This window comes from Equus przewalskii, chromosome 22 (assembly GCF_037783145.1).
Source record: "Equus przewalskii isolate Varuska chromosome 22, EquPr2, whole genome shotgun sequence".
In the NCBI taxonomy this organism is placed as follows: Eukaryota; Metazoa; Chordata; class Mammalia; order Perissodactyla; family Equidae; genus Equus; species Equus przewalskii.
Genome location: NC_091852.1, coordinates 24,792,574 through 24,809,651, shown reverse-complemented (window position 1 = coordinate 24,809,651; position 17,078 = coordinate 24,792,574). Strand labels below are relative to the sequence as shown.

Sequence of the window (17,078 nt, the reverse complement as noted above, 5' to 3'; positions counted from 1 at the left end):
AACTCATTCCAGCATCAACTCAAAACTCTGAGTTCAAAGGCTAACGTAAATAGCATGTAAATCATGTTTGGGTGAGACTCAAGGTATGATTCATCCTGAGGCAAACCGCTCTCCAGCTGCGAGCCTGGGAAATCAAACAAGTTATGCACTTCCAAAATACATGGTGGGACAGGCATAGGACAGACATTTCCATTCTGCCCTCCAGGCTCCCTGGCACAGAGGTCTGGCTTACAAGACACACTAGCGCAGCATTCCTGCCCCTGCAGCTTTGCCAGGCGGAGGTTAGGCCCCCAATGCTCCTGGCAGCCCTGCCCCTACAGACTTGGGTAGCTCCTGTCCTTTGAAATCTAGGTGGAGGCAGGCATGCCCTCTGGGCCTGTGCAATTTCCACTACTGGAGATGGCTTACTCCATCAAAGTTTGCCTGCACTCTCCAGAGGCGCACCTTCTGTACCGGGGACTGCCAGAGCCACACTTGGGACAGCCAAGAAGCTCAGCACCCACAATGCACCAGCACTCAGCAGCAAGTGCAAGGTCTCCAAGGCTGGCAGCTCCTCCTCTGAAATCAGTTGGATCCCAGGGACACTGCACAGGGGCAGCCCTAATGATTTCTGAATTGCCTTCAGGGTCATTCGTCCATTCTCTTAGGGAATAGCTCCTGGTTTCTGTTGAGATATCCGATCCATACTAATCTTTTCAAATGGTTGCTTGGCCACAACCTTAGCACTCTCCTCCAACCAGGCTTTCTCATTTTTCACAACATGGATAAGCAGGGATTTTCCAAATCTTTAAGTTCTGCTTCCTTTTGTTTAACAATTCTGACTTTATTTTCTCTCTTTTCAGATTTTACTATAAGCAGTCAGGAAGAGTCAAGCTACACCTTTAACACTTTGCTTAGAAATTACTTCAAGTAAATATCCAATTTTATTGCTCTCAAGTTCTACCTTCCACAAAACACTAAACCACAATTCAGGCAAGTTCTTTGCCACTTTACAACAAGGACCACTCTTCCTCCAGTTTCCAATAGCATGTTCCTCATTTCCATCTGAGACCACAGCAGAATGGCCTTTATCATACATATTTCTACCAACATTCTGTTCAAGATTAATTAGTAGTCTCTAGGAAAATCGAGGCTTTCTCTTCACTCTCCTCTTTCCTTTCTGAGTCCTCACCAAAATCGCCTTTAAAGCTCCATTCACAACAATGTAGGCTTTTTCTAGCATGTACCTCAAAACTCTTCCATTACCCAATTCCAAAGCCACTTCCACATTTTTAGGAATTTGTTACAACAGCTCCCGCACTTCAGTATCAGTTTTTGTTTTAGTCCACTCGGAATGCTGTAACAAAAATACCATAGACTACGTGGCTTATAAACAGAAATTTATTTCTCACAATTCTGAAGGCTGGGAAGCGTAAAAATCAAGGTGCCAGCAGATTTGGTGTTATTGAGGACCCAATTCCTGGTTCATAGATGGTTGAGTTTCTGATTCTTCTTCTTCCTATGTCCTCAGACGGGAGAAGGGGCAAAGGAGCTCTCTCAGGTCTCTTTTATAAAGGTATTAAACCCATTGATGAGGGATCCACCCTCATGACCTAATCACCTCCCGAAGGCCCCACTTCCAAATACCATCATGCTGGAGGAATAGGATTTAACATGAATTTGGGGGGAACACTAACAGTCTATCGCACTAGCCCAAAGCACATTTACCTTAAATTCTACTCTAGTAATGTTCTTATTTTATATGCATGTGACAACATACCTGCCAGCCATATAAGCATAAAAAGAACCAAAAATAAAGCAGTATACATGTACGTTGTATTAGAGTAGTAATAATTAAAGCAACGATCTATTAATAAGAAAAATATACTGTTTTTTAATACTTACCGCAAGCTTTAGAAGCAGCAACACAAATTTCTTCCGCAACATACTCCCCAGTTGGAAACTTCAGGTAATCTCCTTCAGCTTTCTCAAGGGAATGATAAAGATACACCTGTAGGACTGGATCTACTTGCTTTACAGAATTAGCATTTCCAGGAATATCACCATTCTGATGCACAGACACAGATGTTCCTTCCATTTCTGCCATTGTAAGGCAAGCCATTCCCATGCAGTCTTTCTCAGAACATTGGTCTGTAAGAGAAAACAAAGTAACAAATGAAAGTGATATTGATAAGGTATCCTTCACATACAAAGAAGTCTTCACTGACAGCAGTGACTCTGTCAAATCTATTAACCAATTAAATATTATCTACTACTATATACAAAGCACAGAGAGAGATATCAAGGTTACAAACTTCCTGTAAATAAGGACAATAAAACTTAAGTTTATATCGTAAAGAACTATGATATAAATGTGACACTAACAAAACAAACAATATCAGTTACAGACAACAAAAGAAGAGATCCCATGAGTAGACATGATTTCTCAACAAATGAAATTACTCTGACAATTGCTTATTGGTATCCGGAGAGGAAAAAATAACATTTCAAGCTAGGATTAACTGATCAGTTTTATTAGAGGAAGTCATATTTAAAACTGATCTTAAACAATGGATTGGATTTGTCACTAGTTGCCCCGAGGTACTCAAGGGTGGGTCTGGAAGCATTTAACTGCTTTTCCCCTTTTGTCACGTTAAGGAGATGCAAGCACCAACCACCCTGAACCAGACCAAGCCTCACCACAAGAGCTATGAGACACGCCTATGACTTTTACCTTATTTTTAATGCTAAGATCTCCTCTCCAGGAGGAGCTAGAGCCTTTTTACCATAACCTGCAGTGTATGTGGAAACATGTTTTCCAACTGAGCCTGTGCAAGAGAATACCCACCTCTCCCTTTTGAATATTCATTCCCCATCCGAAATAAAAGATGCCTACTTCCCTTTGTTCAGTGATGCCATGACTTTGGAAATGATTCCTCATGGTCTCCTATTTGCCGCAAATATACTTTACTTTGTGAGATAACTACTTCTGGTGGAGAGTCTGATTTTACCCGCCAGGAGGTGAACTCACTTTGGTTTTGGTAACAGATTTAGATGGATGAAAGAAGGACATTCTGGGAGAGTGGAACTGTGCTAAAGACTAGAAAGGCATAAGACATGTTCAGTAATTTATTGGGCTAAGTGAAGTATTTGAGAATTTATACCATTTAGGAAAGGATTAAAAATTCAGATGGATACTTCTAGCAAAATTGCAACTACATAGCCAGTAGGCATTTTTCCCTTTTTTCCTTGATACAGAAACCCAATTTTGTTGGAGATATCAATGTACCCCAAAAAACTGTCCTTGCCCACAGATGGATAGCCATGTGAACTAGTTTCAGCAAATGAGATTTAAGTGAAAGTTGTTGGGTGATATTTTCAGGATCATTCACTCCTTAAATAGAGGATGACTTAGCTGGCATGCCTCCTTTTGCTTTTTCCCCTTCAACTTCTTCCTACCTGAATCTGATCATGAATATAGGGTAGAGCAGTCACCTTAAAACCATGAGGCAACCATGAAGGAAAGGCCAAGAGAATAAATGACCTGGCAACTTTAAGCAGATGAATGAATGTCAAGAATAATCTATCTATCACTAGACATCTTGTTACTTGCAAATAAATGCAATCCTACCCGATATTGTACAAAACGAAGGAAGCTCTGAACATCAGACTGAAGGAGTTAAACTTCATCCCACAGTCAATGATGAATTAGAAAGATGAAGTGAAGAATGGTTACAAAGCTACTGCAATAGTCGAGGCAGTAGTGAGATTCTGAACTGAAACAGCAACAGATGAATGATGAGAGATAATCTAAGAGCAAGACTTGATGCAACCTGGTAACCAACTGAATACAGAAGAATCCAGGACTGAAAGACAATGAGGATTTCAAACTTGAGAGTCCATAATACCATTAATGGAAATAAGGAAATGAAAAGGACTTTGCCCCTTAACATTGGAAAGTAAGGAGAATAAGGACTACTGTTTTACACACTTTCACTTAGAAATGTAAGTAGGGCAATTACACCAAAATTTAGCTGGCAGCTAAAACATGAGATGGGTATTCGGAAGACCTGAAAATCTGACAACCTTTCCCATAGATGTAATTATTTAAATCATAAGCAGAGCTATATGAAGGGAGAGGATGGGAATGCAGCAAACACTCATACAGTATTTACTATGTGCTAAGTACTGTTTTAAGTACACATATTAAAGAAAAGAAAAACTGATTATTAAGTTAATTGCAACGTGAAATTTAGTTCTATATTCAACTATAAGGATTTGAATCTATTAGAGAAAATACCTGAGTTAATAGTTATTCAAATAACATGCAACTATCAGCATATAAAAACAAAATAAAACAAAAAACTGGCAATTGCTAACAAAACTAAGATTTTCAAAGTTCATCTGCAAATGGATATGCAAATTTAAATAATTTTAATTTGTTCAAACATACAAAATTTAAAAAATAGTTCTCTTACTGTATTACACTTTGTTACTTGATTATAAAAGTCATCTAAAATGAATTCTTAGCCATTAAAGAGCAAATCTGCTAGAATATCATCAATTTGTGCTCACCATTATTTTGACTTCTATTGTCTTCCTTCTGGACCCACTTTTTCCTGCTGAAATATATCTTTTAGTAGATCTCTCAGTGAGGCCCTAAGTTTTCAAGTCATAGTCTTTGTTTGAAAAAAAATTTTTTCCTGCTATACAGAGATATAATTGACAAATGAAATTGTAAAATATTTAAAGTACACAACATGATGGTTTAATACATGTATACATTGTGAAAGGATTTTCCTCCATTGAGTTAATTAACATATGCATTACATCATGTATTTACCTTTTTTTGGGGAGAGGTGGGGGGTGGAGGGAGAAGGTGGACATTTAAGTCTTATTCCCTTAGAAAATTTCAATTATACAATACAGTGTTAGCAATTATAGTTATCATGTTATACATTAGCTCCTCAGACCTTATTTATCTTATTACCAAAAATCTGTACCCTTTAACCAGTCTCTCCCTATTTTGCCCAATCCCCAGACCCTGGCAAGCACTTTTCTACAGTTTCTTAGAGTCAGACTTCTTTTTTTGGTAAGATTCCACATACAAGTGATATCATGCAGCATTTGTGGTGCTGTCTAGCTTATTTCACTTAGCATAATACCCTCCAGGCTGACCACATTGTCACAAATAACAGGTATTCCATTTTTAAGGCTGAATAATATTCCTGTGTGTGTATGTATACACACACATACATATACACCATATTTTCTTGATGCATTCATGTGCTGACAAATACTTAGGTTGCTTCCAGACCTTGGCTGTTGTGAATAAAGCTGCAATGAAGGTGGGAATACAGATAACTCTTTAGGATAATGGTTAAGCTTCCATTGGATATATACTCAGAATTGGGATTGCCAGATCATATAAGAGGTCTACTTGCTATTTCTTGAGGAACTTCCACACTGTTTCTATAGTGGCTGTACCAGTTTACATAGCCACCAACAACATACAAGGGTTCCCTTTTCTCCACATCTCTCCATTATTTGTTATCTCTTGTCTTTTGGATGAGAGTTATCCTAACAAGTGTGAGGTAATATTTCATTGTAGTCTTGATTTACATTTCCCTGATGATTAGTAATATTGAGCATCTTTTCATGTACCTATTGGCCACCTTTATGTCTTTGGAAAAATGTCTATTCAGGTCCTTTACTCACTTTTTAACTGGGCTATTTGGGGATTTTTTGCTATTTAGTAGCATGAGTTCCTTGTATATTTTGCATATTATCACCTTACCAGATAGATTGTAGGGAAATATTTACTCCCATTCCATAGGCTGCCTTTTCATTTTGTCGATGGTTTCCTTTGCCAAGCAGAAGCATTTTAGTTTGATGTAGTCCCACTTGTTTATTTTTGCTTTTGCTGTCTTTGCTTTTGGTATCAAATTTTAAAAAATCATTGTCGGGATCAATGTAAAGGAGATAACCCATATGTTTTCTAAGAATTTAATGGTTTCAGGTCTTACGTCCAAGTCTTTAATCCATTTTGAGTTGACTTTTGTGTATGATGTGAGATACAGGTTTGTTCCATTCTTTCACATATGGCTATCCAATTTTCCTAACACCACTTATTGAAGAGACTATCCTTTCTTGTATCGTAAATTCTTTGTATTCTTTGCTCCTCTATCGAAAATTAAGTGACCATATACACATGGGCTTATTTAGGGGCTCTCTATTCTGTTCCATTAATCTATGTGTCTGTTTTCATACCAATACAATACTGTTTCGATTACTACCACTTTATAACAGAGTTTGAAATCAAGGATAGTAATGCCTCCAGCTGTGTTCTTCTTTCTCAAGACTGCTTTGGCTATCTATAACCCACAAAAATAACCTTAAAATTTAAGGCAAAATAAATATATTTTCAGATAAATGGATCCTAAGAGAATACACTACCACCAAGCCAAAACTATAAGAAATGCTAAAGAAAGTTCTCTGGATTAAAGGGAAATGATACTAGATGCAAATTCAGATTTGTAGAAAGGAATGAAGAACCCAAAAATAGTAAGCATGTGGGTAATTATAACACACTATTTTTCTTTCCTTTTTTAAAATTTTTCAAAGACAACAGCCAACTGTTTAAAGCATTAATGATAATAACATATGGTGGAGTTTATAATAGATGTAAAAGAGATGACGAGTGCCAAAGGGATGGAAAAGAGTTAAATAAAAACTATATATGAATAAATTTATGATAGCTCAGAAAAATAAGAAAATCAGCAAATCAAAAATTTAGAACAATTCCTAGAAGATCAATAGTAGATAGGAAAATGTGACAAGAGAAGCAAAAGTAGAGGAAATAGACACTATTTAAAATATACAGAGAAAGGGCATCAACAAGTATTAAAAAGAGTTTTCTGCACACACATACAAAAAGCACAAATATGCAAAGATAATCAAGGATCATCAAATATTGGGAATTGGATTGGGGGAAGGAAGCATAAAAGAGGAGAAACAAAATGAACAGCAGAACAACTGACCCCAGAAGAAACTGAGATAATATAGGGAAGACAACTTAAAAAAAAAAAAATTCTACTTGGTATCCTCAGAGAGATTTAAGCATATTTTGAAAACATAAAGCATCATTTAGATGTTCGTGAAAAAGAAATGTAAAATGGAAATAGTTTAAAAAATTGAAGAAAAAAGATGACAATTCAATGAACGGGCTGAATAATACAACTGAAAAGAACTAATTAGTAACTTGGAAGACAGAGTCAAAACGAACACCTAGTTTCCTAGATCAAAAAGAGAGAGAGAGAGAGATATGAGAGATCAATCCAGAATGTACAACTCTAAGAGCTCTAGATGGAGGAAGAAGAAGAACACAAAGAAGAAAAAAACACTTTTTTAAATAAAGGAAGAAATTTTATTGGTGTTAAAGATGCCTGGGTTCATATTAAAAGGATCTTCTGAGAGGAGACAAAGCTTAATTTTAAGTCTTATACTTACACACATCAAAGGGTCATAACACCAAAGAATGAGGAAACTATAAAAGAGTTTGATTTAATTCTAACTACTCAGAGCTTCTACCTATACATATAAATATGATTGATGAAAACATGCATTCAGAGAGATCTTGTGAAGATGGCGGCATAGGTGGACTCTGAACTCAGCTCCTCCCACGAACACAACCAGATTACAAATATTCTTGGAAAAATTACCACAGAGAGAGACCTGAAAACCAGGTAAAAAGAACCCCCAAAACAATGGACAGTCCTCACTGAGGCAGAAGAGGCAGAAATTCCTTCTGGAGAGGAAAAAAGCCAGCTTCGGGAGTGGCAGAGCTTCACACCCAGCTGGGCAGGAGCCACCCTAAGGTACGCAGCCTTCCTTGGAGAAGTGGGGACCTTAACGGGGGCACATTACCACTATAAGCATCCTTCAGACTCAGCAGAACTGAGAGGAGTGTCCTACTATTTGGCTTCACTGGCTATTAATTGCAACAGGGAATACCCTCAGAAAAGCTATTGGACGAAAGCCAAAAAACTTGGCCCTTAAAGGGCCCAGGCACAAACTCACCCAGCTCAGAGAGCAACCTAAAATCACCAGACAGAAAGCTGCACAGTCCTTTGGTGAAAAGAGACTAACCTGGTAGGCTCTGGGTGCATCTCAGTGAGAGGTGAGACCTCTCCAGAGAATGAGACTTTGATGGCAGCCATTGTTGTGACCTAGTACAGGTGTGTTGACACAGACACTGGCAGACAACACTGAAGTTCTTCTGCTGGCCTGTTAGCCCAGGGGTCTGCCATAGCCACTGGAGGGCAGATTTAATCCAGTTCAGCCAGGGCAGGCAGCCTGCCCTAGGGACTGACCACACCCAACAGCAAGCCCTCAGGCTACTAGTCAGCCTGCATAGACTGGGTGCCTTGATCCTCCACAGGCAGGCAAGTGTGTCTACCTCTGTGGGGCAGGGCCTGTGTGAACACCATGTAAACTGCGGGGGACACTGGTGCAGAGGTAGGAGCCTCTGAAGTGGGGTGACTGGGTACACTCAAGGGAGTTGGGAAGTATGCATGGGCCAGGACTATGTTGAACTATGGGGGGTGGGACTTATCAGTGGCAGAAGACCTATCCTTCACAAACAGACACAAAGAGGATCAGTCCCACCTTCCAAAGCCTGAAACAATTGGGTGCTCCTGTGCCTAGGGCTAGCCCCACTCAGCTGCAATCCAAAGAGAGCTGACATCAGCCTTGCAGGCCTGAGGCCTACAACGGCTGTAAGCCCATGAGCCTAACATCTAGCCACACTGGGTGCGACTCAATTAACAGGAAAACTGCAAGAGGAGTGAGCTATTAGCCCTTGTAGCTACTGGTGCTGGTGCTTCAAAAACCCAATTTACAAACAGCCAGCCAGGGAGGGAAAGCCTACACTCCCTGGGTACCTGCAGTAAGAGTAACCCTGCTACAGCAGCAGGACACAAGTAGCCTTGTGTGAACAGGGGTCACTCCTGGAATATCTGGACTGGTGACGAGAGGGAAGCACACAGTCAGACCTCAAAAAGCGTCTCTTACATAAGGCCACTTCTCCAAGATAGGAGACACAGCTGAATCACCTAACACACAGACATAAGCACAGAGAAAGAGGCATAGTGATGAGGCAAAGGAATACATTCCAAGCAAGAGAACACCACAAAACCCCCAAAAAAGAACTAAAAGAAACAGAAATAAGCAATCTACCTGACAAAGACTTCAAACAAAAACTCATAACGATGCTCACTGATATCGAGAGAAGACTGGATGAACACAGTGAGAATGTCAACAAAGATTTAGAAAATATTAAAAAAAAAATCAGAAATGAAAAATACAATACTAGAAATGGAAAATTCACTAGAGGGACTCAATAGCAGAGTAGATGATACAGAAGAAGGGATCAGCGAGCTGGACAAAAGACGAGAGGAAATCACCCAAGCTGAACTGATTAAAAAAAAAAGGAATTAAAAAGAATGAGAATAGACTAAGGGAACTCTGGGACAATATTACACACACTAATGTTCATATCATAGGTGTCTCAGAAGGAGAAGAGAGAGAAACAGGGACAGAGAATCTATTTGAAGAAATAATAGCTGAAAACTTTCCTAATCTAAGGAAGGAAACAGACATCCAAGTACAGGAAGCACAGAGAGCACCAAATCAACCCAAAGAGGCCCACACCAAGACACATTATAAATAAAATGTCCAAAATTAAAGATAGAGAATCCTAAAAGTAGCAAGAGAAAGACAACAAGTGACATAGAAAGGAAAGCCCAGAAGGCTATCGGCAGACTTCTCAGCGGAAACCCTACACACCAGAAGAGAGTGGCATGATTTATTTAAAGTGCTGAAAGGAAAAACCTACACCCAAGAATATTCTATCCAGCAAGGTTATCATTCACATTGGAAGGAGAGAGAAAGTGTTTCCCAGACAAGCAAAAATTAAAGGAGTTTATCACAAGGAAACCAGTTCTACAAGAAATGCTGAAGGGACTTATTTAAGTGGGAAAGAGAAGATCACAAATAGGAATAAGAAAAGTATAAAAAAATGATAAAGGCAAAAATACCATAAAGGTAGCAGATCAATCACCTATGAAGATAATATAAAGGTTAAAAGACAAAAGTACTGAAATTACCTATTTCAATGGTAAGAGGGTAATTGATAGACATACACAAAATGAGATTAGATACGACTTCAAAAACATAAAATGTAGCAGGAGGGGAATAAAAGAGCAGAGCTTACAGAAAGAGGTCAAGCTAAAGAGACTATCAACTCAACAGAGAACGCTATATACGTAGAATATTATATAGGAACCTCATGGTAATCACAAACCAGAAACCGATAATAAATAAAAAAATGAGTAAGAGGAAAGAAATCAAACATATAACTAAAGAAAGCCATCAAACCACAAGGGAAGAAAGCAAGAAAAGAAGCAACAGAGAACTACTAAAACACCCAGAAAAGAAAAAAAAGTAAACAAGGGATTTACAATAGCAAAAACAGTCCTGAAGAGCAAACTGGGAGATTTACACTATTAGACATCAAGATTTACAATAAGGTTGGAGTAATTAAGTCAGGTTAGTGTTAGCATAAATATGAACAATTAGGTAAACAGAACAGAGACCAAAAAAACATCCTCACATAAGGTCACCCAATTTAGAACAGATATGTCACTGCATTTTGGTGGAGAAATGTTGGTCTTTTCACTAAATGTTTCTCAGTAAACTGGCTATTCATATAAGAAGGAGAAAAAAAAGAACCTTGACCTCTACTTTACACCATACACAACTATTATTTTGAGATGGCTAACGTGTAAAAGGAATAAACATTTTTCTGGAATAAGCATTCCAAAAAAATGGAAAATACCTTATGACATCTCTTAAACAGAACATTTAAAAAATCATTAAAAAACATTTAAAAATTAGACTTCATATATATATGCAAATCATCAGTTTAAATTACATGAAGCAAAAATGTGAAGAGAGAAATAGACAAAACAACTATTATAGCTAGAAATTTTAATACTCCTCTGTCAGGAATTAACAAAAATAAAAAATAAGTAAAAATATCTTTTCATGTGCCTGTTGGCCATCTGTACATCTTCTCTGGAAAAATATCTGTTCATATCCTCTGCCCATTTTTTGATCAGGTTGTTTTATTTTTTTGTAGCTGAATTATATGAGTTCTTCATATATTTTGTAAATTAACCCCTTGTCAGATATCTGATTTGCAAATATTTTCTCCCAGTTTGTTGGCTGTCTTTTCATTTTGTTGATGCAGGCACATGAAAAGTGTTCAACATCACTAATTATTTGGGAAACGCAAACCAAAACTACAACATCACTTCACACCTGTCAGAATGGCTATAATTAACAACACAAGAACTAACAAATGTTGGAGAGTATGTGGAGAAAAGGGAACTCTCATACACTGCTGGTGAGAATGCAAACTGGTGTAGCCACTACAGAAAACAGTATGGAGATTTCTCAAAAAATAAAAACAGAAATACCATATGATCAGGCTATCCCACTACTGGGCATTTATCCAAAGAACATGAAATCAACAATTCAAAGAGATTTATGTACCCCTATGTTCACTGCAGCATTATTCACAATAGCCAAGACATGGAAGCAACCCAAGTGCCCATCAGCGGATGAATGGATAAAGAAGACGTAGCATATACACATAGAATGGAATGCTACTCAGCCATAAAAAAGACAAAATCACGCCACTTGAGACAACATGGATAGATCTTAAGTGTATTATGCTAAGTGAAATAAGTCACACAGAGAAAGACAAACACTGTATGATTTCATTCACATGTGGAAGATAAACACATCAAGAAGGAAAACAGATTACTAGTTACCAGAGGGGAAGAGGGTAGGGGGATGGTGAAAGGAGTAAAGGGGCACATATGTATGGTGATGGACAAAAACTAGACTACTGGTGGTGAACACAACGTGGTCTATACCGAAACCGAAATATAATAATGTAACCTGAAATTTACACAATGTTATAAGCCAATATGACCTCAAAAAGACTTAAAAAAAAAAAGAGAGAGAGAGAGAGAAAGCAAAGCAGGGAGGAGTAACAATATTGAAGACCTGAACATCACCAACCAAGTAAATGTAACCAGCAACTGCAGAAATGTACATCCTTTCCAAGTGTACACAGAACATTCATGAGTTATATCACATGCTGGTCTGGTCTATAAACGAAATCTCAGTGAATCTGGAAAGACTGAATTCATAAGAAGTATGTTCTTGAACCTTAGTGAAATTAAATTAGAAATTTATATTAAAAGAATATCCAGAAAACCTCCCAATATTGCAAAATTAACATATTTCTAAATAACTCCTGGTTCAAAGAAGAAATCAAAAGGGAAACTGGAAATTATTTTCACCTGAATAATAATGAAAAAAACAATAAAATCTTGGGGATACAGCTAACATAGTGTTTAGAGAAAAATATTTAACTTTAAATGCTTATGTTAGAAAAGAAGAAAGATCTGAAATCCATTATCTAAGCTTCCAAATAGCTAGAAAAAGAAACCAGAGAAAGGAAAAGAAAGGAAAGAATGAGGAGCAGAAATCAGTAATATAGAAAACAATTTAAAAAAAAGTGAATAAAACCAAAAGTCAATTTTAGAAAAGATTAATAAAAGTGACAAATCTATAACAAGAAAGATCAATTTAAAGAGAGAGAGAAAACCATAAATTATCAATAGCAGGAATAAAAGCAGAACATCACTACAGATCTTATAGACAGTAAGTGGATAAAGGGTTCTAAGGGACAACTTTATGCCAATGATTTCAACAACACAGATGTAATGGACAAATTCCTTGAAAGATACAAATTACCAAAACCGACACAAGAAGAAACAAAAAACCTAAATAGCATCATATCTGTTCAATGAATTGAATTCCTCATTAAACACCTACCCAACAAAGAAATCTCCAGGCCAAAATGACTTCACTGGTAAAGCCTGTCAAACATTTAAGGAAGAAATAACAATTCTATACAAACTCTTACAGGAAACAGAAGTAGGAAATACTTCACAAATCATTTTATGTGGCCACAATTACCCTGGTACCAAAGAGTAGCATAAAAGAAAATTACAGGCATATGTTCCTCAAGAACATAACAAAATAAGAGAACACAGCAATATATAAAAAGGTCAGAACATCATGACCAAGTAGGGTTTATCCCAGGAAGGCGAGTTAGTTTAACATTTGAAGGTGAACCAATATAATTTACCTTATTAACAGAATAATAGAACAAAACCACATGATCACTTCAATTGTTGCAGAAAAAGTACTTGACAAAAATCAACATCGATTCATGAAAAAATGCCTGCCAATAAATTAGGAAAAGAAAGGAACTCCCTCAATAAAATAACGTCTATAAACTATGTTCAGCTAACATCACATTTAATGATTAAATATTGAATGCTTTCTCCATAAGATCAGAAACAAGGCAAGGATGCCCACTATCATTTCTTATCAGAACTGGAGGGTCTATCTGATGCCATTAGGTTAAAAAATAAAACAAAACAAAAAACCTAAAAGTCTTAAGACTTAGAGATGGAAAATAAGTAAAATTGTCTTTCGTTGCAAACAACACGATTGTGTACATAGACAATCCCGAGGATTCTACAAAAAATTTATTAGAACTTAGTGAATTTACCAATGTCACAGGATACATCACACACAAAAAAACAAAACCAACTGTATTCCTATATATTGTATTAATTATGTCTCTTTATTCTATTCTTGATGCTTTGACATCTTGGGGCCTGGATGACCCTGAAAGGACTGCCGCTTCCATGGCTAGCCAATTCCTAGAGATAGCAAAGAACTCACCTGTGAGGGCACCTTTCCTATGCAAACCAACTGGTCTAGAACCCATAACCTCAATCACCTCCTCTATCAAGTTCTTACACTGGGTCTTAATCATCCCAGGGCCAGATATCGGACAACGAGGGACAGGTTCTGTGACCCAAAGCACACTGAAATTATTCAAACTAGCCCATCCTAAATGCACTTACCTTGCCTTACCATTCCATCCCACAGAGACCACAATAAAGGCTCTTGCCTACACCTTCCCCTCACTCTCTCTGCCTCCTGACCAGCCCTGATCAGGTTTCCCTTTGTGCCCCTACATGGCATGGCATGACTCCTCCTCTTGGGATCTGTGAATGTAACAACTATCTTTGCAATGGCAATGGTTTCCTGCTCTGTTGGTGTTACCGTACCTGAAAAGTAAAATCTACATTTTTAAACACATACGAACAACAAAATCACAAAATGAAATCTTAAAGGTACGATCATGATAGCATCAAAAAAAATATTTTAGGGATCTTTAATGAAAGATGTTCTAATTCAGCATATGAAAACTAAAAAACTTGAGAAAAATTAAAGAAAATCTAAATAACTTTTATGGAATGGAAGAATTTACATTGCTAACCTGTCAACTCTTCCCAAATTGATATACAAACTTAATACAATCCCAATCAAAATCCCATTAGTCTTTTTTTATAAAAATTAACAGGCTGATTCTAAAATGTACACAGAAATGCAAAGGACCCAGAAGAACCAAAACAATTTTTAAAGAGGACAAAGTTGAATGATTTACACTACCTGATCTCCAGATTTTCTATAAAACTACAGTAATCAATAGATGCGTATCAGCACAAGAATATACAATTAGATGAATGGAACAGACTAGACAGTCCAGAAATAGAACCATGCATATGGCCAAATGAACATCTTAGAGTGATAATGATTTCTTAGGCAAGACAAAGTACCAGCCATAAAAGAATAAAAGTATAAATTAGAAATTACCAAAACTTAAAGTTTCTATTCATCAAAAGATTCTGTTAAGAAAATGAATAGACAAGACAGGAAGAAAATACGTGTAATACATATGTTTGTCAAAGGATTCGTATTTACAATACAGAAGAAATTCCTATAATTCAATAATCAAAAAAAAGGGAGGGCACAACACGAACAAACTTAACAAAAGGAGATATAAAATTGCCCAAGGCATGTGAAAAACTGCTAAATATGACTAATCATCAGGGAAATACAAATTAAAACAATGAGATACCATCACACACTCATTCAGATGGAAAAATTTTTAAAGACTGAAAATACCAAATGTTATAAAAGTTGTAGAGCAATTTGAACTCTCATTGCTGGTGGGAATGCAAAACTGAACAACTACTTTGCAAAACTGTTCAGCAGTTTACAGATACATCCACACTATGCCCCAACAATTCCACTCCTTGCTGATGCTATAAAGTGCATACTTTTCCCTTGCCTCTTGCTCCTTTAGGCTACCTACAATGAAGACACAACAGCTGGAGCTATAATGGTCCTCTTGCAACTACAAGGTGACCCTGAGGAAGGAAGTCAGTGCAAAGGTTGGAAGAAGAGAAAGATGGCAGGTAACTAATTTCCTGACAACCATGGAGTCACCAAGTCCATCATAATCTAGTTTCAAATTTCTTTTACATGAAAGAAACATAAATCCACCATTAATTATATTTTTGGTTATATGCAGCCAAACCAAATCCAAACTGATGCACTTCTCCAGATTTCAACTCTTCATGCAACCTAGAACATCTTAGTAAATAAATCAATCTTTTCTTTGAACTGCTGCCCTTCCAGGATACCCTATGCCACATTTACGCTAAATACTGCTTACGTGCAAACCCAGTCAAGAAGAGTTTAAAATCAAAAGGATTTCACACAAAAGAACATTTATTTTGGAAAAGAAATGTACTCAAAAAGGCATTCTCTCAGCAGTTTTAATCCTGAGGTCTGATTAGTAATTATAGCAGTTCCTGATAAAAGAGGCAAAAACAAACTGCTGAAGCCCAACATGGAAACAGACTCACTGTGAAAGCCTGTTGGACCTCAGGTGGTGGCTTAGCTCAAAATCAAGAAACTAGTGAGAAAAAGGTTATGACTAGAAAATCTATAACACGGAAAACCCTTTTTTTCTGTCCTTTGTCCATAATTCCACTCTCGAAGACAAATGGTTGTCTTCTCCATAATCCCTCACCCTTAACTAGTAAACCTAAAAAGTTGAGAATGATTTGAGAAATGTACAAAACCTATTGTTAAAGTTGTTAGGAATGATATCTAAACACAATTTCTCACTATTCATGTTCATATAGATTCTAGTTTTGCTTCTTCAATTTAAAACAAAAATGTATGGCTAGGGGTGAATCACATGGCATGTGAATTATGTCTCAATAAAACTTTAAAAAGTATGCCTGATCTTAGAAGAAACTAAAGAAATGTTAAACAATTTCCCCAGATACCTGTTAGCATCAAAACAAGTAAACTTTTGCTGTTTTTATCTCTTCTCAGTTCTCCTTTAGGTCTGTCTACTTCTACCAGATATCTGGCTATCCAAACATACTTTCAGGTTCACTTTTGGCCAATTAGATCTAATGCAATACCTCCCTAAACTATAACTAAACATCCAAGTATGGGTACAGCCAACAAAAGTTACACAACATGAATTGCACAAGGGCAGGACAGTCCAATTTGAGCTTCTTGTCAATGGCAAGGGGAACATCTTGTCTTTAACAGAAATCATCAGTGAATAAGAATTTGGATCTACTTTTCAGGAACTATTATAAAAAAAAAAAACGGTATCAGATATAAAACAATACATAAAATGTTGCAGAAACTGTAACAGAATATACAAGGTGAAATGATAGGGCTGAGTTCTACATAAATCTACCTTGATCACCAACTGGACACAAGGGAAAGAGAGGAATCTAACTTGAATCTGAGATTTCTGACTGAATGATGAGATATATAGAAAGCAGTGCTAAGCACCAAGATAGAGAAGAGTAAGTTTGAAAGGAAAGGTGAATTTTAGATAATATTTAGAATCTGAAGCACCTATGAGATAATTAAAAGGAAGATTTGTTAAAATCAGTTTGACAGATGAGGAGTTAAGAATAATTGCTTGGTTTGGGGTTTGAGAGGCTGGGTGTCCAGTGTTATAATTCACAGAATAGAACATATGGAACAAGGATAGTTTGGGG

The 17,078-nt window shown here is 37.0% G+C and overlaps 1 protein-coding gene across 6 annotated transcripts in view; it reads right to left on the bottom strand.

Annotated features, from left to right (window-relative positions):
- JAK2 (Janus kinase 2) overlaps positions 1-17,078 on the bottom strand; it is a 136,287-nt gene that overhangs the window by 89,649 nt on the left and 29,560 nt on the right. For 4 of the 6 annotated variants that reach the window (XM_008525246.2, XM_070589991.1, XM_070589990.1 and 1 more), the window contains exon 3: positions 1,885-2,130. In XM_008525246.2, coding sequence (XP_008523468.2) covers positions 1,885-2,107 — 223 coding nt within the window. In that variant the 5' untranslated portion in view covers positions 2,108-2,130. Of the gene's footprint in view, positions 1-1,884; positions 2,131-4,554; positions 4,686-17,078 lie in introns of all 6 variants that reach the window. The other 2 variants (XM_070589989.1, XM_070589992.1) reach the window with 1 other exon arrangement.